This window comes from Ailuropoda melanoleuca, chromosome 9, assembly GCF_002007445.2.
Source record: "Ailuropoda melanoleuca isolate Jingjing chromosome 9, ASM200744v2, whole genome shotgun sequence".
In the NCBI taxonomy this organism is placed as follows: Eukaryota; Metazoa; Chordata; class Mammalia; order Carnivora; family Ursidae; genus Ailuropoda; species Ailuropoda melanoleuca.
In genome coordinates, this window is record NC_048226.1 from 36,622,065 (window position 1) to 36,647,053 (window position 24,989).

Sequence of the window (24,989 nt, forward strand, 5' to 3'; positions counted from 1 at the left end):
CATAAATGGTGGGAAAAAGCATTATTCCTTCAAAGAATTTTACAAATATGGATCCTCAGTAGAAGCAAGGGAATGAGTGGGGCTGAGATAAAAGCTCAAGATGTTGGAAATTTATCTCTGTATGATCGGCAGAGCTGCATCAGAGTGCATAAAATTATCACTTACTCAACCCCTGTCACTCTTAGGGGGCCTAGAAGACAGATCATAGGATAGGTTCTGTTTTATTTAGTCTGTTTGTACACTTACAATCTAAAACACTGGGCACTAAGAGGCTGATCAAGCTTCGCTGATCCTTTGAGAAACATCTTTACGTCCAAAAAGTATGAGCATGGTTAAAAAGTGGTTAAATCAGTTTGTCCCCTGAAACTTTGAAGATAAAAGACACCCATATCAAGTTAATGAAGATCATCTCACCAAATTAGGTCATAGCTATTGGGCAGTAATAGCTGTGAAGAAGACAGACAACAAACGTTGTCTGTTGTCTGAGGTTTTCACTAGTTCTACCACCAAAGATATGTTCCACTGTCAGCAGTTTGCAGCACCTACCAGCACCCTTCCCAGAATATGGGCAGCAGCAGGATACTCAAGCAGCTGCTACGTAGTGCATTCAGAAGAGCAAGAGAAAAGCAAAGAGAACCATAGTAAGAAAAAGAAACAGTTGATAGCGTTAACCTACTTTAACACCATCAACTGTTTATTGCTTAAATGTTCATTGTACACTAATTTTCAAATGAGAATAGCTTCTCTATAGCATCGATGCTTTGACATGTTCAAGTTTTTTTTCCTGTATTGTTTTCTAAAGAAGAAACATTTAATTTCATGCCTAAATGAAAAATCTGCTTCTTGCTGAAAATGTATACTTTAAAGGAATTCTTTAAAGAAGGCATTCTTGCAGGTGGTCTCTACTACAAATAAAAATGCACAAAGGCCCTTAAAGAAACTTTTGGCCCATAACCCTCTCTTCTGTCTTCTCGTGCTGGGTTGCCATTTAAGTAAAACCTCCATGGGACTCTTAAATGCCATGGCAGGCATGTTCCTGCCAGCTGTTTGTGGGATTGTATAGGTCACCCAGCCTAGGGGGTTCAACTTTAGTGTTCTTGGATCCATTATGGCTCCATGGAGGATTGAAATTCAATCTTCAATCACTGTTCTGTAACAAATTGACACTTTGGGCTTTTGCTAAAATAGTTGCTTTATTCCTAGCTTGAGCTATTCATGGACTGGAACTGCATTTTTTAAGGTCGGCTTCTGCTTGGCAAAGTTGGAGGAGTTAGGCTGTGGGATAATTTCTGGCAGGGGAAGGATACTTAGCCGCTGAATCCAATGATGAAATCACACTGTTCAGAGGTCAAGGGACATCCTAGAACAAATACCAACAGATTACTCTCTTCTGGCTAATTTTTGTGGAATTCTTACTCAGAGTATTATTGACTTCATGTGAAAGAAAGAACAAGAATATCCTCCCCCTAGTTTCTTCATGGCATGGGTTTGTCTTGCATCTGTATCAGTGTCTGCAGCGCTAGAAAACAAGTATGAAAACCACTCTCTGGATAAGAACCTATTGGTAAAGGGGTGCCTGGGTGGCCGGTTTAGCGTCTGCCTTCGGCTCAGGTCACGATCTCGGGGTCCTGGGATCAAGTCCTGTGTCGGGCTCCCTGCTCAGTGGTGAGTCTGCTTCTCCCTCTCCCTCTGTCATCTCTCTTGATCTCGCTCTCCCTCAAATAAATAAAAATCTTTTTTTTAAATAAAAGAACCTATTGGTAAATATAAAAATCCTTTTTAAAATGTTTGCTGCCAAAGCATTTTAAAAGTTTACTTAATTATAAGAAGCTCATTTCTTATAATTAAACCCCGGAGCTTGAAATTTTGTACATTTAGCTAAGCTATCTGGTTGATATAAGAAGGGTAGTGTTTAAAAAAATCCCTAACAGTAGGTAACCCAGAAGTTATTTTTAGTAGGTACTAGGTTTCCTTAGAGCATGTTTTTTGCCCAGTTCTTACTATTATTTCAGTTATTCAAATTATTTTTGGCTTAACCTAAATTGACTTGTTGGGCACATTCTGATAGAGAGGAGGGGATCTCCATACCTGTATTGAGTTCAGTGGCAAAGTTCTCAGTTCCTTGCTTTGAGGTAGTATCAATGGGCACGATTGACCAGTGGACCACCCACACTAGGTTGTAATCCATCTTTGAAAGAAAAAAAAAAAAAAGGAAAAGGGATAAGGAAAGACCGCAGTTGAAATATGTCATCTGATTCTGTGTAAGATCTGTAAGTAATTAAAACACATCAGCTTCAAAACTGTGATTTTCTTCCTCACTTTCAGTAATTGTAACAGTGTCCACCCAGCCACTTTTCTTTGGTCAGAGCAAAGATGTAAGCCAAGTTGACCTGGGTTATCTTTCACCTTTCCCATATAAGTGGCCCTTAAATTCTCATTCTTGAATATTTCCACACTGTCTCTGTTCTGATTTCCCTTGTCTTACTTCTTGTTTGGGGTCCCATCATCTCTCATGTGAAAATTGCAATACCTTCCACCATGTGCCCCACCTTCAATCCAAGTCTTATCTTTACCCTCATTACCTCCATATCCATTACAAAACAGGATAAAAACACTTTCAAACCTCTGATAGGAGGGGTTTTCTAAAGCATAAGACTGTTTATGAAACTCTTTTATGGATGAGATAAAGCCTTTAATGGCCTCTTAACAAGGGAAATCTTTAGCCAGGCACACCTTGCTCTTCGTCTTCCCCTGATGAAGCACCTTCCACAACATGCGTGCTATACCAGTGTTAGCAAACTACAAATCTTGACCAACTGGTAGGCTGGAAATCAATTTAGTTGGTTTAGACTTGCACTGCTAATGAGTTACAATAGAATACACCAGACTACGGCACACATAAGATTAAACATTGCTTCTTGATGTTTTGTTTCAGTATGTATGCTGTCAATGTAAAATGTATCTCATAGTGTGGATTAAGATAAAAGGCATGTGTGCACTGACATAGAATGAGAGGGGAAGAGAGATAGAGAGTGGGAGAGAGAGAGATGGTGGGAGAAAGCACAAATCTTCTTCTTAAGTAATCCATGTTTGTTGAGTAAAATTTTTAGAAAACCTTCAATAGCAATAATGTTTAAATGACCAAGATTCTACTCCTTGGTTACAATTTGGACAGGTGGATTTAATGTTGTACGTTTCTACACACAGATTTACATGGATAGCTACACAAGCATTTCATATGCCTAGTAGGGGTCTCAAAATATGTTGATTGAATGACTAGATATGTTTCTTTTTATCAAGTAGAATGTCATATGTACACATGATTTTGTCCTACATAATATATTATGATCAGTTTTTTTTTAAATCCATACATATTGTTCTACATTATTTTGTATGGATATGTAGTCGTTCACTTTATCAACATATACTTTTAATATCTCATAATATTGGACACGTAGTTTTCTATCCCCCTTCATTATGAACATCATTTTTGTGAACATCCTTATATGAGCAAATATGTACATATATATACACACACACACGTTACACACATGTGTGTGATATGTGTGTGTATACATGTGCACCGGGCACATATTTAAGTGTCTTATATATATTAACTCATTCAGTCTACAAAACAACATGATGAAATAGATTCTATCATTTTGCAGATGAGGAGCCATGACACAGAGAATTTAAGTATATTGCCCAGGATCCCATGTTAATTAGTGACAGAGTCAGGATTTGAGACCAGCCAGTCTGTTTCAAGAGTCTATGTACCTAACACTATGCAGTGTTGCCTCAACTTGTCCAATTAAGATAAATTCCTGAAAGTGGACTTAAATGTAATGGAACTAAAATTGACATTTTATGGCCCTCTGAAATGCTCTGCTGTACCTTTTGCTTTAATTATTCTTCAATTAATTTAACAAATTGTTTAATGATTTAATTGATTGCTTTAATTCTTTACTCTTTAATTGTGCTTTTTCGTTGTTAATTTAATTGTCCCGACTCTTCTTTGCTTGAAAAATTTTGACCATTCTTTGGGAACCATGCTCGATAGCCACCTTTTTTGTAGGGATGTCTTAAACATACCGGTCATGCCAGGCAGAGGTTAAAACACTTTTCCATGTGTTCCTATAGCTCTTTGAACACTGTTGTACCACAGTATATATGGTTTATTATAATTACTTGATCTGTGTCTTTCTTCCCCACTAGAGTAGGAACCACTTCTCCAGTCCAAGAATTCTGCCGCTTATCCTTATACCCTTAGAGCCTATGTCCTAGCAACTGTGAAGTGGTACATACTGAACAAATGAATGAATTTACATGAAAGAAAAAATAATTGGTTTCAGGTTCAAAAAACTAAATTTAGAAAGAAATCGCCAATGACATTCTTATGATTAGATTAAAAGTATTTTTGAAACTATTTTATGCTTCTCTCTCCAGTCTTTCTGCATTACATTCATTAATCATTTCATATATGATTGGGTATCATGTGGTTTTTGTAACGTNCGGGTATCATGTGGTTTTGTAACGCCTGCCATTCAAAGCATACTCTGAACTCTAGAAAGACCAAGTACTACCAATTCTCTTTTCAATTAATTCCTCTTGAAAAAGTCATAGTATCTTTGAATTTGGTTAACAGAGTGACTTGAAAATAAAAACTGCTACGTGAGTGCTGAATATTGCTGTCGATCATTAAGTATCACATAGCCCAAGTAATTTTCCTCATTATTGACATGAAAATGGTTTTAGCTAGGCAAAGAATTAAGGCTTATTCATAATATTTTCATTCCAAATAGGATATTACTGAGATATATGATATGTATCTTACTATATGTACTGGAAATAGTTATCCCTTCCTTTCCATCATTCCTTGTTGGTAGAGCTTTATAGCTATTTCTGTGGACTTAAAACTCTATTTACATCAAAATCCTAATACCTACAATACAAGTTTTGAATTTTAATACTATTTCAATGAGTTTTTCTGGGAAGAAAGCTTCCTATGGATGCAAGAAGGTTTGTGAGAAGTCCTAGTAAAGTTAGTTCGAGGAACAACTTAAACAGTCACACCTGGCATTAAAGAAAATACTCCCCCTAGCATTCACGGTTCCACCACATCTAGCTACATAAACACTAATGGCTGTTCAGCCACTGGAGAGGGTACCAAAAATCAAGCAACAGAAAAAGGAGGTGATATATTAAACTTGATTTGATTTTCTTCATATCACTAAATGATTGTTTTCTGGATTCAATGGATTAACCTTTGCCATCTACCCCTACCAAAGATAATACCAAACCAGGCAGAAATGGTGAAGCCCTTAACATTATTCTTGTCTTTATTGGATGAACGAAATCACGAGCAGGCTGTATCTAGAATTCTTGGATCCACTAGAAGTTTGGGTACCTCCTAAGGCTTGGTTACCTGTCTGCAAACACATAGAAACTTCTCTGGAGTAGCATCTTCTTTAGCATAGTGGTAAATCTCCAAGTTGTTAGAACTCTTTGTGATGTGGCTCTGAGACAGAATATGATATAAATGCTATTGATTCTTTTTTAAAGCCATGAAGAAATATCCACAAAGTATAGCTTGAAATATAAGACCGTAATTTGGCCCAGGACAGGTCTGTGAGCATACAAGTTGGGCATTATCACCTCCAAGCATGAAAAGTCCCCTGGGAGTTGAGTAGCCATGAGATTTTAGAGCAAAGGAAGCAAGGATGATGGTGGTAGAGAGGAGGGCTACATGGGTTTTCTAGACATAAAGAAACCTACTCTAGTAACTCTAAACTTACTTGAAATGCCTTGAGATATATCAATTTAGCTAATAGGAATGTTAATTAGAGCTTTTAAATTCCCACTTTAAGCAAAGATTTGATCCTTCATGGTTATAAAATACTGACTTCATGAATCCCTAGACTAGAGGTTATACAGAGAGAATATCAGTCATACAATATGCTTTAATTTCACAGTCTTTTATGAAACTATGGATTGATCAAATGCTTTCTTATGATTCTGCCAACATGAAAAACCCTGTTTTGATCTTTTTTATTGTGTCTGCCTCCAGTGATCAGGGGAAAAGTCCAAGGGGAATGAGAGCAAACGCCAGCTCACTTTTCTTACTGAGAAGTTGAATCTCCAAGGGTACTCACTCCTTAAGAATGAACGGTCTAACCCAGCTTTTGTTTGGGCAGAAGTTTATTGTGTAGACCCAGGCTAGGTAAATGCCAAGGGAAATGTTTGGCCACCTGGACTTTTTACAGCTCTTTAATTAAGAATAAATTAATTTTCACAATTCATAATAATTATGAGCAATTGAGCAAAATACCATGTGAATCATTAAATATAATATATGGATCAATAAGAAAGTTACTGTATTTTAAAGGTACTCCTATTTGTATGAGCATAAAATAAGGAAGCAGAAATATTTCTTGAGCTATTGGTGTGTGTGGTTAATGTGGGTTGCAGTTAATGATTCATAGATTTATAGGAAATATTCCCACCTTGGAGCCTGGTAAAAAGAAATACCTAACCCTACAGAAAGAATTTTAAAGCACACTCCGTTCCTGTTGCCATACATGCAGAACATTAAGCCTTTCCCAACTCTTGTTAAATATGCTTTATACGGTCAAATCGCACTTACATTTTGTTCCATAACCATAATGAGGACTTTCAAACTTTCTCCAATTTGATTCTGAAAGCTATAATCCAGTAAGAAACATTTACATTATAATGAGTATGGACAATTATTCATGCAGCCCCAAGTATGAACTAGGGTTACATTTCTCTCCTATAGTTCCAATGGTCCCATCCCCCTGCCAATCAAGGATAATGTTTGAATGGCTTATTCATATTTACATTCAAAATAACTCCCCATTCTAATTTGCTTGGTATCTTTGAACCATGCTTTCCTTGCATCACTGATTTGGTCTTTTTTCCTCCAGCCCTCTCTCCCTCCCTCCCTTCCTCCCTTCTTTCTTTCCCTCCCTCCTGTCTTTCCTTCCATTTTATAAAGATTCTGATTGCATTTATTTTTTATCTTATTAGGAAAAGAAACATAACCTTTTTCATCATATTCTTATAGCTTCCAGAGTCTTACCTACTTTATGTTCCACTCAGAAATGATTTCATTTGTTCTTTAGATCACTGCTTCCTGTTTTACACTGGTGACCGTTTGTTTTTTTGCTTTCTCTGGAGTGTCTTGTTGCCTTTATATTTTCTTGAATTCTCTACCTTTATTGATGCCTCAAATTCTTCAAATGTCTCAGTCATTCTCTTCTTTGCTGCGGCATCTCTGCCATTACTGTCTTTGAGTCCTTCATTCTTCTACACTCATCAGGGCTGGGTGCTTTTCTGTTCATGCTACATTGCACATTTGATTACTTCCTTTCACTACCTTTCTGAATCAGAACACTGTTTTCTAGGTGCTGTATTCAGTGGTGCACAGGTAATGTTTAACCCTAGATCCTCATAACAAACAAAACCTGACTTTTCCCAATGTCCATGTTGTACGTATTCCCATAATGGTTGATGTCAAGTTCCCAGCTTGAGGTCACTGACCATGGATTTGGGAAGAGATGCACCCAGTCTGCACTCCCAGGCCTGCTCCATTGATGAGAACCATTCTGACAGTGATATTTCTAAAATAAATTCATCCTCTCTGGGTGAACAAAGGAACCTGGATCTCTTTGAATGTCATTTACTGGCTCTGGGTCATTATTATTAATGTCAAGCTCTAAGGCAATAAGTGGTGTCTCCAGAGATTATGACATTTAGAGAGAAGATATTTGCCTATAAACTAAATGACAAAATAGCTTAACATGGAAGTTAGATCAAATAATCAAGTTAAAAAATGCAATGGTGTTTTGTTTATTTTGGAAGGGCTTTTTGTTGTTAGTTGACTTTTTAAAGTACAACACAGTGGACCCTTGAACAACATGGGAGATAGGAACACCAATCCCCTACACAGCTGAAAATCCAAATATAATTTTGACTCCCCCAAAATTGAACTACCAAGAGCCTACCATTGACTGGAAGGCTTACAATAACAGAAGCAGTCAACACATATTTTGTATGTTTTATGTATTATATGTTGTGTTCTTACAATAATGTAAGCTAGAGTAAAGAAAATGTTATTAAGAAAATCATAAGAGCAAATACATTTAAAGTGCCATACCGTACTTTTCGAAAAAAATCCTCATATAAGAACCTGTGCAGTTCTAACCCATGTTGTTCAGGGTCAACTACTGAAACCTACTTTTCATGGTTTGAATAGTTGTTAAAGCTGCCTCTCTTTTAATCCTCAATATGATCCCCTCCCTGTTTAGATTTTTTCTGACCTTACATTTGTGCTCTTATTTCAAGCCATTATGAATCCATTTTTAAGTAAGTTATCAGAGAATAAATTTAATAGATATAGTGTCTCCAAGAAAGAAAGCAGATTTTCTAATAAGTGGTGTTAATTCAGCTTCTCTTTCATTATGTGTGTTTTCTTTAATATCATAAAAGAGAATGCTATCCATGCATCTTCTGACAGAAAATAAAATGGATTTTTCTCTGTTTGAAAAGTTCACTTTAAAGGTTTTTGTGATGCGCGACAGCTTTAAAATAGGGTTGCTTTTCAGAATAAATTGCCTGCAGCTGCTCTTCAGGCTTTTTTTTTTATCTGAGCACATCCATCCTGTTTGGACATAAAAAACTGCATATTTACATCACTGGTGGGCCAATAAATAAAATACTGCATTTTTAGGGGAAGGTTCCAGGGAACTAATTAGAGTCCCGAACAGACAAACAGGATTGAAAACATGGTGCTGCTTCTTACCTTGCTCTGATTATTTTGCGTTTTAGCCATTTCTGTGTATCCTCTCATTTGTGTGAGCAGGGGATGGTGACAGATCACTTGGTGATCAGGAAATGCCCATGAAATGAATGTGGTTCTGGTGTGGTTATCTTTAGGCATTCACTCATTTCTCTTCTCCTCCACAGCTTGCTGAAGGTGAATTTTAACCAAGGTAAATTCAGCTTTCTGGATGGAGGACATTACTTTATGTCCAAGGAAATTAAAGCTATTCAGGCATACACCTGCCACATAACTGGAAAAATGCCTAGGGTACCATTTTCATTTCAAATCTGTGGTTCCTAGTGCCATCAACGTAGCTAATCGTTGAATCATTTTATTAGAATTACTATTTTATCAAAGTAAATCTAGAAAAATGCCTGAAATGTATAAAATTAGTGTCCAAATACAGCAGGTGGAACTATAAAATTTTAGATATAGAATACGATAAATATCATTTTAGTATGATAATGACATTATTGGCATTCACTGGACTGTATGAAATTCATCTGTTTCATCAATCATACACGAATTATTTAAGTGCATGTTTTAATACATTGTATAATTGATTAAAATATAATTGTATATAATGCAAATACAGTAAACTGTTGCATGTCTAAAATTATAATGGTCTCATAATTTTTATTTCTGTATTCAAATTGGATTTTGCCTAATCTAGGGTGAATTTTTATGTAGGTATATGATCTCAATAAAATATGATCCAGAGGAATTATTTAACTTAGTTTTACATGGGAGCCCTGAGCCCAGAGCTAAATAAATGAGTAAGCTTCATTTTGAAAAAAGTCGTTAGTCGTTGTCATCAATGATGGCCTAATGAAAGCAAAGACACCAAACGTATTTGGTAATTTATGTTTCTTACAAGACAGCAGGGATGAGTGGATTTGGATTGTTGTTGTTCTTGTTGTTTTTTCCAAAATCATACTAGTTCTAGCATTCAAGCCTGTAGTTATTTTTTCCAAGTATGTTATTCTAAGCCAATCATTTTACTTGAAAAAATGAACTTAGGGGCATCTGGGTGGCTTAGTCAGCTAAGCGACTGCCTTCAGGCTCAGGTCATGATCCTAGGACTGTAGTCACATCAGGCTCCCACTCAGTGAGAAGTCTGCTTGTTCCTCTCCCACTGCCCCTCCCCCCTTCTTCTGTGCTCTCTCTCTCAAATGAATAAATACAATCTTTAAAAAAATGAGCAACTCAGGGCATCTGGGTGGCTCAGTCGGTTAAGCGGCTGTCTTTGGCTCAGGTCATGATCTCAGAGTCCTGAGATGGAGTCCCATGTTGGGCTCCCCCCTCAGCGGGGAGTCTGCTTCTTCCTCTACCCCTCACCCCACTTGTGTTCTCTCTCTCAAATAAATGAATAAATAAAATCTTTTAAAAAATGATGAACTTATGTCATAGAATATGATACTCTAAATGATCTGCCTGGATTTTCTACTGAGAAAATGATTTAAGGAGTATATGTCAAGCTCTCCAGATAGGTTTAAAGTCTATTTGTACTTTCCAGCCTCAAAGTTACCTTAGCATACTTTCCGAGAGAAGTTGCATGAAACAGTACCTGAAATGGGTGTCACAACTCTAGTGATGATGATGTCACTGTGATTGAAATAAGTGTGATTGAAATTGAATATGCAGACTTCTCTAGGCATGAAATAAATATTAAAATGGTGTGACAAGGCTTGGATTAGACAGTAACGGACTCTCTTCGCTTTATTTTAGCTCTCAGCTTTGGAGAGGCAAATCTTTGACTTCCTTGGCTTCCAGTGGGCACCAATTCTTGGAAATTTTCTCCATATAATAGTCGTCATATTGGGTTTATTTGGAACCATTCAGTACAGACCTCGATATATTGTGGTGGTAAGTTTTATTTTTATCCTGTCTCTAAGTGCTACAAAATTACTGAAAGAAGATTAATGAAATATTGTAAGTTGTTCCCTTGGATATGATGTGGCATTGCTGTTCGAGCCTTTAGGTATTGAATTCTGTTCGGAGATGATAACCTGAGAAAAATGACTCAGTGTGTCTTTACAGTGAGAGCAAAGCAACATGAGTGTAAGTGTGAGACACATAGTCCGACACACCGTGTAACTGAATGCATGTTTCACAAGGAGATTTAAAACAGGGTTTGGATAGAGTAGGAAGTCTGGCTGTGGTCCAGATGTCATGACGAGACATAAATGTGCATTAACTGTCATTTCCACAGTATATGTCAGCAAACCTTCATATCCATAACTGTTTACTCACTGATAACAATAATATGATTTAATTTTAGTTGATTTAGAACATTACAAATACATGTACTGAAGGTTATTTAGTACTCATCCGTAATGTATTTCATACTTTGAAAGATAAATTTGAAATGTTAATTCCATACTCCAACTATACCAAACATGGTCAGCACACCCTCCATTGCAGGACAGTTTAATGAAGTGTGTACTGTGTTCCACAATTGAATGGAAGTTATTCACAGTAATTAGTTTTCTATAAAAAGAAGGCAGTATTTTAGGCTACATGTATAAGGTTTTGAGAAATAAGCCTATATAAGTGATTGTAGCTAGGAATAACATACCTAAAATACTCATTGAGCCTAAATGAATATATAGTGTTCAGTAAGATTAGTGAGTGTTTTCTTGCAATGAAGTGTCATTGCCTTACTAGAAGAAAACCATAGACTTAAACATATGCCATCTTTCAATTTTGATTTAATCCAGGCACAACCATGGGAAGAATAAAGCTACACATCTTTCTGTGAATGCATGAATTCTCTATTTTGAATCTCAAAATTGGCTTTTTTTTAATCTTTCCCCATATCACAGAGGTGAACGTAATTGGCCCACAGCTGACTCTGCACTCAAAATGGCTGCCCCGAGGCGTGAGGAGAGGTTGATATCACTCAGCCAGCTGCAGGGGCTAAGCAGTTTCTGCTTTGCTCTTCTTCTCCGCAAGGCAGCTTCTGCTAAGGCACTGTATAGTCTGCTAGAAGGGTGTCTCGTGGAGTTGGACTTGCGGCATAAAACACTGCAATATGCATACGACCAAACTATTACATTGGATTCTGTCTTCTAGTTTGTTGCTGTAAACACAGCACTTTTACTCACTAGAGACTTTTTATTTTATGATGTGGTGTTCTGCAGAAGCCCCAAATGCCAGGTGGCTGTGAAACCAATGGCCTCTCTGGAATGAAGCTGTTGGTACCCATCAGTGACATTACCGAGTCCTGGTGATTGCGCCCTCTACACACTAGCTCTACACACTCTCACACAGTTACTGCCTTGGTTGAGGCTTCTGCCTCTCTTTCCGGGATATGGACTTCCTGCCTGCTCTCATTCTTTCCTCCCAGCGTGTCCTTTGCATTTTTTCCTAAATCACTGGCGTCAAACTCTTTGCTAGCTCTTAACAGGATAAAATCTAAGCATATCCTTGGTGGACCACTTGACCAAGCACAGATCTCACAATCAGTCTGGCCTCCCTGCCTCCCTGCCTTCCTTCTCTCTGCTCCCTTCTTCCCTACTTTCTTCTTCTTTTTTAAAAATTGAATTTATTTAAGTAATCTCCACATCCTACATGGGGCTCAAACTCATGATCTTGAGATCAAGTCACACGCTCTTCTGACTAAGCCAGCCAGGCACCCCTACCCTCCTTCTTTCTTAACTTTCTTCCTCCTTTTCTTCATTAACTTATTCATTCAAACCCAATTTATTAGGTTTCTGACATCTATTTGTCATTGTGTTAAGTGTGGTCTATGCTGGTGATCAAATACTGACGGGGGATCTCTGGAGGCACTGAAAGGACTGTGAAAGGGGCATGGGAAGGGTGATGGGCCAGAGCACAGGCCGTGAAAGAGCAGAGCGTTTGCACACTTCAGCATCCTGCACCCTCCTCCTACCTGCTTCTCCAGCCTCTCGCCCTTATAGCCTTGCCTGTATATTTGAGCTCCAGCAATGTTTTCTGTCTCTGGAGCACACTTCCTTTCTACCATGCACTTGAATAGTAGAATTCCTATTCTGTGCCTTGAGCATGTTGTATCATTTGTTCGCACTCACGTCTTCACACTAGCCAGAGTTCTTTGAGAACATAGAATATAATAGATGCTCAGTAAATACTTACTGTTTTCCCCATGTAGTTCCTTATTCGCTCAGAGTCCATTCATGATAGAACTGGCGTCACTTCTTTCTCTGGTGTCTTGTCTTTGCTTCCCTCACTCCCTTCTTCCATCTTGTGCATAGGAGGAGGTAGATTTAGATCTTTAAGAATCTTCAAGAAAAATCTATTGGGAAAACAATCCATGTTTTTGTTCATGTTGATTTTCTCTATTAATTCGGATGCCAATCAAATTTCTACCTTTTTTGTTTGTTTATTTGTTTGTTTGCTGTCTTATTTAAGACCATATCCCAGGACAGGGAGAGAAAGAAAACAATGAATTGGTGGGAAATCCCTCTATACCAAAGATGTCGTTGGGTTTAATTTTCACAAATACCCATGGGTGTGTGTTAGCACCCTGAATTTTACAGACAAGGAAAGGTTAAGTGACCTACCCCAGGAACCCACGTAGTTAAGTGGCAGAACTGGATGTGTACCTGCCTCACCTCTGTTATTGTTAGGTTTATGAAGCTGATTTATCACGATTATTATACTTTGCTTCACCACCAGATTCCAGATGACATGGTGGCTTTGCTGGTATAAATTTTAATATTGAAAATGATCCTGCCCCGCCGCCTCAGCCTCACAGAATATTTTTACCTGTGTGGAATTCCAGATTACCTCTTGCTCTAACATGGCTATGAATTGTCCACTTGGGAGAAATGGTTGAAGAGTCATTAATCCGCAAGCATGGGAAATCTGTTCACAAGGAGTGCCTTTAATGGGAAGATGATGTTTTTGTTGGGAGGGTGGCTAGGCCGTGTTACCTTCTTCACACTGCACGCAGGAAGTTCATCCCTGAGTTGTTTCTGTGAATGCTTTGGTTTGAATCCACCACTGGTGGCCTGGGATTAATTCTAGTATGAAAAAGTTAGAAAACAAATACGGCATAAGTCAGGTTAATCGAGGTGTGCCCCGGGAGCCACCAACTTTTCAGTGGCAGTGGGAGGAGTCCTGGATCAGAAATTCATACTGACTTTTCACTGAGCAGGGAAAGAGCTTTTTGATTGCAGGAGATTTTCTCTCCAACGCACCTGCAGCATTCTTAGTATTAGCCTCCTTTGTTGGCTGAAACAATCATCAATAATGCCGGTTAAATTTATTCCATTTCAAAGTAACAGACATTTTAGAGCACTAAAACACAGATGGTGAGTTACTGCCATTTCTGACAACAAACTGGGTTTATCACAGCTGAATTTAAAGAATTAATCATGCTTATGAAAATGGTTATGATAAAGGACCATGCAAAACAAGCTCTCCAAGGTCTATTGGCAAACTTCTAACTTCCTAGTGTGGAAAATCAAAGCTCATAGAAACTCTTCCTTTGCTTACCTCTTCTTGTCCTTTCTGCCTGCCCCACTCCCCTACCTCGGACCAGCTCTGCTCAACTATTGTGTTTTCCAAAGACCACATGCTCTTTCTTGCCTCCTCTGTTTGCACACACTACTTTCTACATGGAGTGCCCTATTTTCCTTACCTCTTAGAAGACTCTTAATAATGCTTCCACTGAATGGTCACCTCTTAGGAGCCTTGCCTGAGCACCCCACTCCAGAATAAATGCCTCCTCCTCTCTGCTCCCGTGGATCCTGGTGACACCTTCCACCCTAGCACTCCGCACAGCTATAACCTTCGCTTCTAGCCTGTCTCACTCCATTCACCCGTGTCCTCTGGCAGGCTCATTGCTCCTACCCATTGCTATATTCTAGGTCTCTCCTGGTATGCATGGAGCTTTAAAGATGCATAATACTTGATGAACAAAGAATAAATGAATTAAAGGTATTGGATGAAATTATTTTATAGGATGGGCTGGACAGTGATTTCTTATCTCAGAGCACACCTACAATAGTTCAATAAGAGAAACTGGCCTTACTGCCTTGTTGACCTCAATCTGAGCTCAGTTGAGAATTTACATGATATGTGCTGCTCTGCCTGCACCTACTGCCATTAGCTGACTTACTACTCATTTTTTTTTTCTAAGAAATAGAATATTGTGGACTCCGGCCACTGTATTTGAGGAGGTCCTATAGCAAAGACTATTAGAAAAATGCAGCCAAGTCACAAAACAAAAGAATAGTAATTCCACTCTGGATACTATCGCTGCTGATCAGGTGCAATTTGTTACTGCTATACTTACTTTTAGAACACCAAAACAATTTTGTCGTCTGGTGCTTTTTACTGATTGAAATTTATTTTAGCTTAGGTGCAAGTTGTAATATATAGAGAGATATAGATATAGATATGTGTTAGTGGATACCAGGGTCAGTATAGGGTTCGAATGCACCTTTTGTGTTTCTTTGACTGCAGACAAAATGAGGCAGAAACATAGAGAAGTATTCTAGAACCAACTGTCTCCTCCTGTTTCCTCCTGTAGCAAATAGTTTAAACCTTACGTAGAAATTCCAAACTGAGATTCTTCCCTAGAATTGTTTGAATCCTTATTATTTCACAGGCAGCAATCTGATTAAGCCGTTTTAAATTAATTTAAATGCAAAGGCATTAGCCAATTTAAATTTTTGGAATAAATACCGACTTTGGAAATTAACTCAAAACTGCTTTTAAAAATTAAAAAAAAAAAACCCATGTTAATTTGCTAGGTCCACAGTTTAGTTATTGGAACTTTTATGCGAAAGCTCATGTGCAAACAATTAAGAACTTGTGTAATTTGAATTGTTACAGGAAAATTTCCCTGCTACGTCATCATAAACCTCCTTCCTGAGCTTCCACTCAGCATGACAGTTAAGAGTGTCCATTTTCCATTTAATTGGTCCTATATTAAATCCCCTCCACCAATTACTAGGTGTGAAGCCTTGGGACATTAATTTGCTTTATTTGTACCGTAGTCAACTTCCAATGTAAAAATCTGACTCCGATTGTCTTTAGGAATTATATTATGTAATGTATGTGATTTGCTTAACATAACCTAACACAGAGTAAGTGCTTGCTAAATGATTGAACTGTTCAATATATCTTTTTTTTGCTTTCACTCTGCTTTCTTAGCCATTAAAATAAAGGGGATAGCACATTACTCTCTTAAAGTTCTTCTGGAAATAAATACTAGACTCCAGAAACTGTTAGAACAGTGAGTGAGCAAGAAACCTACTTTTTTAAAAATTTAAGTCTAACATATTGTGCATAATACCATATCTGATTGATGCACATGTGAATAAATGAATAAATGGCCTTTCTGGTAATTCGAAAACAAGTTCAGGAAGTAAAAATAATTCATGTTATAGACTAATTGCTCGATGAGAAATAGACTGCAAGACTTCCAAAATTCATTACAATTAAAAAACACTGAAATATCTTTGTAAAACCATGAAATATTCAGGAAGCTACTTAGAACACACAGACTTTTTTTTTTTCATCTTATAGGCTTTATCTATGCAAATTAGGATTTAAAATATGTGTACTGACCATAAGCAAAGTACAACAAGTAAATAGGTAGATAGCTAATTATACAGAGTAATTTTTTATATATATTGGGAAGTTGTTTTCTATACTGCAGGTGTTTGTATCTGGATATGAGCATATAGCCGTGCTCCATGATAGCCAAAAGGTATTTCTTTTTTTTTATTTATTATTATGATATATTAGTCACCATACAGTATATCATTAGCTTTTGCTGTGATGCTCCATGATTCATTGTTCCAAAAGGTATTTCTTAAATATGGAGTCATCTCTTGTAATTCTTATTTCAGTTGAATTATAAATAAAATGACCCATGTCAAAAAGAATACATGTATTAGGGCACGTGGGTGGCTCAGTAGGTTGAATGTCCCACTCATGGTTTCAGCTCAGGTCCTGGTCTCATGGGTCATGGGGCAGAGTCCCATGTCTGGCTCTGCACTCAGCGGGGAGTCTACTTGAAGATTCTCTCCCTCCGCCCCTCCCCCATTTGTGTATGTGCACTCTCTCTCTTTCAAAGAAATAAATAAATCTTGAAGAAAAAGAATGCATATGTTGTCCTAATGCTTCCTGCATAGATAAATGCCTGTGGATGTGTTTGTATTGCTAGAGATCTCTTTCCCTATATCTCTATGTACAGACTCGTGTCTCCAGTGCAGGTTGAGCTATATAGTTTTCATCTCACAACAGTCCAAAATTCAGTCATACAAATAATTTTTGTCCTCAACAAACCAATATATCAGAAGAAAGAAGCTTACGATACTGCTTTTAAAAAACTGTAACATTCATATCATGCATAACACATTAGTTGCAAAGTACAAAAGAAATTGTTATTCAAATACATTGCCAGTTGCGGAATTATATAAATGAAACTAATTTTTGGAAAACTGGTAATTTGGTGAATTGGTCATTTGATATTTTAGTCGCAAAATTTGATGAAGTATTAACTTTTAAATTATTCCATGGTCCTTTGTCTAAGATCTTTTAAAATGAAGCCTGTCATGTAATACTTAAGCATCTCATCTCTGGAGTCAGATCATTAGAGCTCCTTGCCCAGCTGTGACACTACGTAGGTGACCAAATGATTACTCTCTTGCTTGGTTTAGTGTGATGGCTGAATAACTTGATCTATATGAGGTACTTAGCATAGTACCAGGAACATGGAAAGTGCTTAACACAGTACTAGGAACACAGAAAGCAGCAGAGTAATAACTCATGTTATTGTTAGGAATTTAGCAGCTGACACTTGGAACCTACTCAGCCTGATAATTTTATCTCTGAAAGTTCACAATTGGCATGAATACATGTAAATCACGGAGTCTGTGCTGTGATTTTTAAACAGATTTGTTTTATTAGGCATTTGTTGTAACAAGGAGTGGATGGTCTTTTCTAAAAGAATACTTAAGCATTTAAGTTCCCTGTCCTAATACTTAAGAATCGTATGGTTTTGCAATTACTTTTCCTTATTTCCTTATGTTAGTCTTACTTTCTTATGTCCTTTCCTTAACCTTTATCATTGGCTTTTTTCTCATGACTTAGTGGTCTACACTACTCTCTCAATCTAATAGACTCATAATTAGATTAATTTAGAATGAAAAATGTCAGATACCAGATGCCATCTTAAATTAGCAACAGCTTTAAAATTTGTTGTGGTTATTGTGACTTGATCAGTTTGCAAAAAGTATACGTTAAGATGAAGGTTAGCTATTTTCATTATTCATGGGAATATTTTGTGGTTTATAAAAAGTGTATTTCAAGTCCCTTGGCACGTTTTTAAAACTATCTAACTCCATTCATACCAGAAGACTTTACTAATGGAAGATACTGGCAGCATCAACAATATCTACAAGTAGCAAAAGCCTCACTGTATATTTTCATTTGTGTTAATGTTTTAATGTATTTGCCAGCTACTCTAAATTTCCAGTGATTTTGAAGCCTAACTCATAATTATAACTGCATTATTCTTAATAATGTAACAAAAGCAAATCCCCTCTCCAGAAAGAAAACAAGATGTATGATGTGACATCAAATATAACCAGTTATAGAACTTCGCACCTACATGAGATTATATTGAAAGGCTTTTAAAAATCGTAAGTGACAGAAAGACACAAGATGTAAATTAAATTTTATGAATAGTTGAAAGCCTCTGATAAGGTTTCCAATAGGAACATGGCTATTTTACCCAGTGTTTAAAATTCATAATCTTATTATTTGAGACAGAATAGAATAAACTAATGAAGTGATTTCAATAATTACTTTGATTTGACAATAGCATGTGATGATTAAAATCACAGACAAAAAGCAGTGATTTACTTAGCATGTCTGTTTAAGAAATTAAGAATTCATAGATTTTTGTGGTAAAGTAAAATGAACGAGAAAACTGTTGTATTATGTTCCAGCGTAAATTCCATCCTCAGTCAGCCAAACTATTCCATATGTCAGTTCTAAATCTCAGTTTCTTCATCAGTGACTGGATGCGTTGTGCCCTAAGACCCTCTCCACTGATGAGTTTGGTCTAAGGCTACCTTAATTCACACTGACCAATACTCTCAAGGAAGGCATTTCCTAATACATAAGACACTAATAAAACCAATTAATCCATAAGGTGAGCGTGTTAAGAGTCTCTTGGATGTGATTGGAAAGCATTTTCCCATTATAGAAATCTGTCATTTATTTGCTCATTCTTAACCCTATTTCTTAATTCTTGTGTTTTTTAAAAAATATTTTATATGAGTGCATTGGAGGCATACACACTCCACTCATAATAAAATAGTTCAACAGGGAAGTTTGTTAATTTTACTCCAAACATCCATTTTCAAACATGATCTTCATTCAGAGATATGGAAGTGCTGAGTTTTGACTAACATTCCTAAAAATTTGACAGGTTAATATTATAACTAAAAGATAGATAACCCACAGAAAATTTGCATAATTATATTCTCTGGAAAAGCTAATACTCAGAAAACAGAAATCAAGTCAGCACTTGGATTTAACTTTATCTGCAAGCCAGCAAAGCACTTTTAAAATAAATCTAGCTTTATTGGCATCTACTGAAAGCCAAAGAAACTATTGGATTTTTAATTTCTAGATCTTAGGGGACCTCATAAGGAGCGCTCTTTTCTGAGCACGCCCTGCTTCTTCCCAGAAGACTTAGACTTATTGACATTTTTATTATTGATTTATTTAGTATACGTGCCTTTCATCTCCACATTTTTTCTTCTCTTTCTCCGCCTTGCCCCCTTTCTCTCTAGTACACAGTATGGACTGCCCTCTGGGTCACCTGGAATGTGTTCATTATCTGCTTTTATTTGGAAGTAGGTGGACTCTCTAAGGTAAGTTTATCATGCTTTCAAAGTACACTTTATAAAGAGGACACTAATAAATAATTATTATGACTATATATGTGTGTGTGTGTGTATATATATATATGTATATATATATAGTGTGTGTGTACGTGTGTGGGGGGGAGAGAGGGTAATCTAGGTAACATTACAAATGTAATACTCACCAAAAATAAGTTCGGATACTGATCAGGAAAGAATGATCTTGGGAGCGTGTTAATTTAATGGAACTCCAAAACGATGGCTTTATGGTTCAGTTTGTTAAGTTGTAGTGGAGCTCAGCTTCCAGTATAGCCTCGTGTCCAGTTTAAAAAGGCCTAATGTCACAGTGACAGCCCCAAATGATAAGTGAAAAATGGTTTTGAACATTCTTGTAATTTAAAGCGGAAATGGAGATTAATGAAAATGTTAATGTAATAAATATGAATAGCGAGTTGCTGTCTTTGCTTCAATATTAATTCTGGGGAAAAAAAAGAAGTTTGACAAAGGATGAAAGCCTTATATGTGTAAGTGGAGATACATTTACTAAGAACTAAGTGCATCTTGAAATTCCGCTCAGACAGAAGAGAGTTGTCTTAATGCAATGCGTTACCATGTTACATCCTCCTGCTACATGTTACATGTTACACGTTACCAGCCTCATTTCTGTCTGCCTACAACTAATGTCAGCAGATCACACAATTTCCACTGTGGCTCCTGCAGAACCAGCTTTTGATTGCCATCCCAACGTAAGAGCATGTTGGGTAACGTTTCTAGCTGTGTTTCGCCTACATTTTTCTCATAAAGCAGCACAATTTTTACTTGTAGAAATCATAGAGAAGAAATGGAACAGTGTAATTACAAAAGGAATAAGAAGGCTGTAGTTTTGTTGTTTTTTTTTCTTTTTTTAGATTTCTCATTATCAACTCTACGTGTGCTAACTTATTCTATTGTATTGTTGTCTGAAAACTTCTAAGTAACATACTGATCTTCTACTAGCATTTGCGGTTTCAGATCTTAGAAAATTTGCATTGACCAGCACAGACTCTTAGAATTGTTAGGCTCCATTGAAGTCCATAGGGTAACAAAGAATGTTTGATTTAGCTTAGCAGCAAAAATCCCTGAAGGATTTTCCCCGGAACCTCCAGAGGTGGTTGCTCTTTATTCTACACTATAATAACTTTATAATTAGAACTTGTCATCATTTTCTCACATTGGCAAATGTGTACGGGAGCCAAAAATGACATTTCTAATACTGACTTTTATACAAATGCACAAGCACCTACCTTTAGTGTTTGTGCCGTTAATCACATTTTATCTCTAATTTTTAAGACAGAAAAAAGTACTTAAATCAGTGCCTAGTTATCTTCTGTAACACTTAGGTTATAAAGTAATTTTAAAATGCAAATTTTATGAATATAATAATTGTGAATAATAAGTTAAGTATAGCATTTTTCAAACTGATGGCATTTTGTATCTTATAATTTGGATGGTCTTTTTAAATTGTTACTGTGCTGGGTAGTAATTCTCTTCTATTTTCTTCCCTATAAATTGATTTTTTGGAAAAAAAAAATTAGACCAGAAGAAATTTGTCCTTTGGAATTGGTATCATGGTGTGCTAAAAGAAAACTGAATTTCAAACCCTAATTCTTTCACTCAAATCTTGTCTTTAACTTACTAACTACCGGCCCTTAGGCAAATCATTTAACCATGCCAAGTCTCTGTGAAATATAAAAATGGGATCAGTTTGCCAATAAATGGTAGTAGTAATCAACACTTGTTGGGTATGAAGCATTGTTTTAAGCACATCGTTTATGGTAACTCAGGTAAGCTTCAAAACAACCCTATGAAGTGATAAGAAAATAATAATAGCAGTTGTTTGTTCCATACTGGCCTGTTTTCCCTCCGCTGCGCAAGGTTACTTTTGTGAACTGCTTTTTGTAACTGCTTTTCTAATATCAATATGCCTGTCAAGGGTTTTTTCTTTCTCATTTCTTTGGGTGCAAGGTTAAAAACGATGGATATACTAGTCGCAGTCACTCATTTTATTATGCATTCAAATGCCATTAGGCAATCAACCAAGTATTCTAGGTCGTTAAAAGGATAGATGACTCCAAAGTGAGCATCCTAAAGATTTTCTGTTGTTCTCCTTCTATTAACTGTCTCAAAGGCGGGTAACATTTCCCTGGGTAGCCACAGTTTAGCCTCAGTTGCAATCTGTAGGAAATGTATTCTGAAAACTCAAGCAGAGTTAAGGACGCTTGACAAGCCCAAGCACCTCTGCGACCCTTCAAGGTTGGACTCCAGTTCTTATTAGAAATTCCTTGTCCAGGGGCGCCTGGGTGGCACAGCAGTTAAGCGTCTGCCTTTGGCTCAGGGCGTGATCCCGGCGTTATGGGAGAGCCCCACATCAGGCTCCTCCGCTATCAGCCTGCTTCTTCCTCTCCCACTCCCCCTGCTTGTGTTCCCTCTCTCGCTGGCTGTCTCTGTCTCTGTCAAATAAATAAATAAATAAAATCTTAAAAAAAAATAAATTCCTTGTCCATATATGCTGGTATGTACTTTTTTAGAGCTCTCTATTTCTTGCTAGTTCGTGAAGGCATTTCTTGGCGTTACCCACTTGGATAGATTAATAGAAGTCTCCTTCGGCCCTCCAAACGCCCAAAATATCCATTCTAAAATAACAGATCTTCTGCCAAAACTGGATTCAGATTAATTTCCACAATATCTCTATTCGGTGATATTCCAGTGATAGGAACCACGTAATCATTCTTATTAACTATTAGCGCACGTTATTGTGGGCATAAACAATTATACATTTGGCCTGTTATGGGGATTCTTGATCCCAACATCCAGATACTCCTTTCCTTTTCACCTCATCTGCAGTCAGCCCTGCATCATGTGTTTGTCACTGGTCTTGAGGGTCCTGATTCTCCTCAGATCTTCCAGAACTTGAAGGAAATGGCTGTATTGTTTTTAAGGAAATGCGTACATGTATGGTGAGGTCAGGGATGATTACAGGTCTACATTTATATAATCTCCTGGAGCCTCAGTTTCCTTTTGAGGAAAACCACAGCAGTAATTTTACTGAATTGTTGAAAGAATTAAATAAGATGATGCATATGAAGGACTTAGAAAGGATCTTGGCAGAGAGCGAGGTTTCAGTAAATAGTGGTTCTCATAATTGCCATCAACATCATCATCTTTATTATTATTGAAGAAATTAGCAGATATCATGATTCTCATCCTGAAACCTTCGGGACATAAATTTATTACTATGCAAGAGCTGTAACAGGAAAAATTGTAGGACTGAGTGACTTGTTTAAAAAATATGTAACAGTCCCTTGTGATAGGACCTCCGATCTGCATATTAACTTCACAGCTGTAACACTATTAATTAAATCCTTTCCTTCAACATGTAAATGGCTTTTTTGCAATACTTCTGCAGCTAGATTCTCCTGGTGTTCCTACTGTTCCCCCTAGGAGAACTTTATGCATCTTCGGAAGTCTCTAAGGCTGTTTTTCTGCCACAGTTTAAGATCACCCAGGGCACAATTAATAAGTTATTTTTGCTTCTTTGGAGGTTGCAAGACTTGAAATCATTTTTTCCTCCCTAGGAATCCATTCAGAATGTAAATAGGAAAACTCAACCCACTTGCTACATTCAAAGAGACTGAAAAATAAGAGATGTTGAGAAATCAAGTTGTACTTTCTTTTTAACTCCAAAGGAGTTTAAGCTAATGTCTTATGCCATGTTCCTACTTACTCTAAATTCCAGCTAATATTTCTTCTTTTTTTTAATAATAACTTTTTATTATATTATGTTAGTCATCATACAGTACATCCCTAGTTTTTGATGTCAAGTTCCATGATCCAGCTAATATTTCTTCTAATCACCTTTTCTCGAAAGGTGTGTGGAACGTACACATTGTGATCCTGGAGAATTTTGAGTGTGTCCCATTTCCCTAGAATTCAGAATGTGCATGACTGTGCATGAGCGTAATTTAGACAGAAAAATAAATATAAACAAGTTCTATAAATATCTTATTCATCAGCTGCTTTGATCAAGAGGCCTTTCAAAGACTTATAAACAAGGGGTGGGGGAGAGAGAGAGACTAATCCTTGCTGATTTCTACTCCCTATGGGTGCTTTACATTGCCTTCACACAAAAGGAAACCTACCTTCATTTTTTTTCCTTCTATATCATGTTTTAATAACTGGACTTTTCCCAGTCTGACCTTATTTATAGATATTTTGATTCTTAAGAAAATTTAAGCCATTTCCCCCAATGGCAATAATAGCACTCTCTCTGTTCTTTTCTCTTTCTTTCTTTCTTTCTTTTTTTTTTTTTTGTTTTTTGACTTAAACTTGTCACCATTTCATACATAATGGTCCTCTTCTCTTGTGAGACTCTTCAGTTGATTATTTCACCTGAGCGGCCAGGCAAGATCAATGAGATAATTCTTCTTTTCAAGGCTCATTCTTATTACCTAGCTTGAATTGTTCCTCTGTACTTACTGAAAAAATTCTCTTTCTTACTCAAGATTCATTTTCCTTCAAGGTTGGATTCTTCCACTAACTGTGGCTTTGGACAGGCACTTTCAAGTAGAAAACTTTTCAAATCAATTCAGAGTTATGTAAAGGAGCAATTGCTTAGGAAACAGAACTTCGCTTTCCTTCGGCTGTTTACAATCCATCCATTATTTCTTATAAACAGTCTAAATATTTTTGTCTCGAAGAATTCTTTTTTGGATGACAGTTACAAACTAAATCAATGATGTATAGTATATTTTTTTTATTTAAATAAAAATGCAACTTACTGAATCTAACAGTGAATATTGAACTTATGTTTATCTTTGCCTTTTCATGATCTCTTCCTACCTGGACATTTTTCAAAAGGAATCTTGAAATAGGATGTTTATAGAGGGGTGAAGCTAGGGCACAAAATATCTTTATTTGAGAATCATGTAGCAGCAAACGATACAAGAGCATCCTAGAAACCCAGCAAAACTATGCCTACATTTGGAACTACAAGAATGGTATCCTGTTTACTCTATCAGGAAGTAAATGTCATATCTATATCAATGAGACACTTTGGGAAAATGCATAAACTCTTTCAGCTCACTAGAATAACAAAGTATTTCAGGATCTGAATTAATATATTGTTATATACATATCCTGCTATCCAGAAAGAATGTTTTTGTCTGTAATATTGACCAGGGTAGGGGAAGATGGAAGTGGTGGCGGATATCTACCCAGTTATTAAGGACTAA

The 24,989-nt window shown here is 36.8% G+C and overlaps 1 protein-coding gene across 3 annotated transcripts in view; it reads left to right on the forward strand.

The window, feature by feature from the left end:
* NKAIN3 (sodium/potassium transporting ATPase interacting 3) overlaps nucleotides 1-24,989 on the forward strand; it is a 379,291-nt gene that overhangs the window by 76,772 nt on the left and 277,530 nt on the right. For 2 of the 3 annotated variants that reach the window (XM_034668114.1, XM_034668115.1), the window contains exons 2-3: nucleotides 10,571-10,708; nucleotides 19,648-19,728. In XM_034668114.1, coding sequence (XP_034524005.1) covers nucleotides 10,571-10,708; nucleotides 19,648-19,728 — 219 coding nt within the window. The remainder of the gene's footprint in view (nucleotides 1-10,570; nucleotides 10,709-19,647; nucleotides 19,729-24,989) is intronic. The other variant, XM_034668116.1, reaches the window with a different exon arrangement.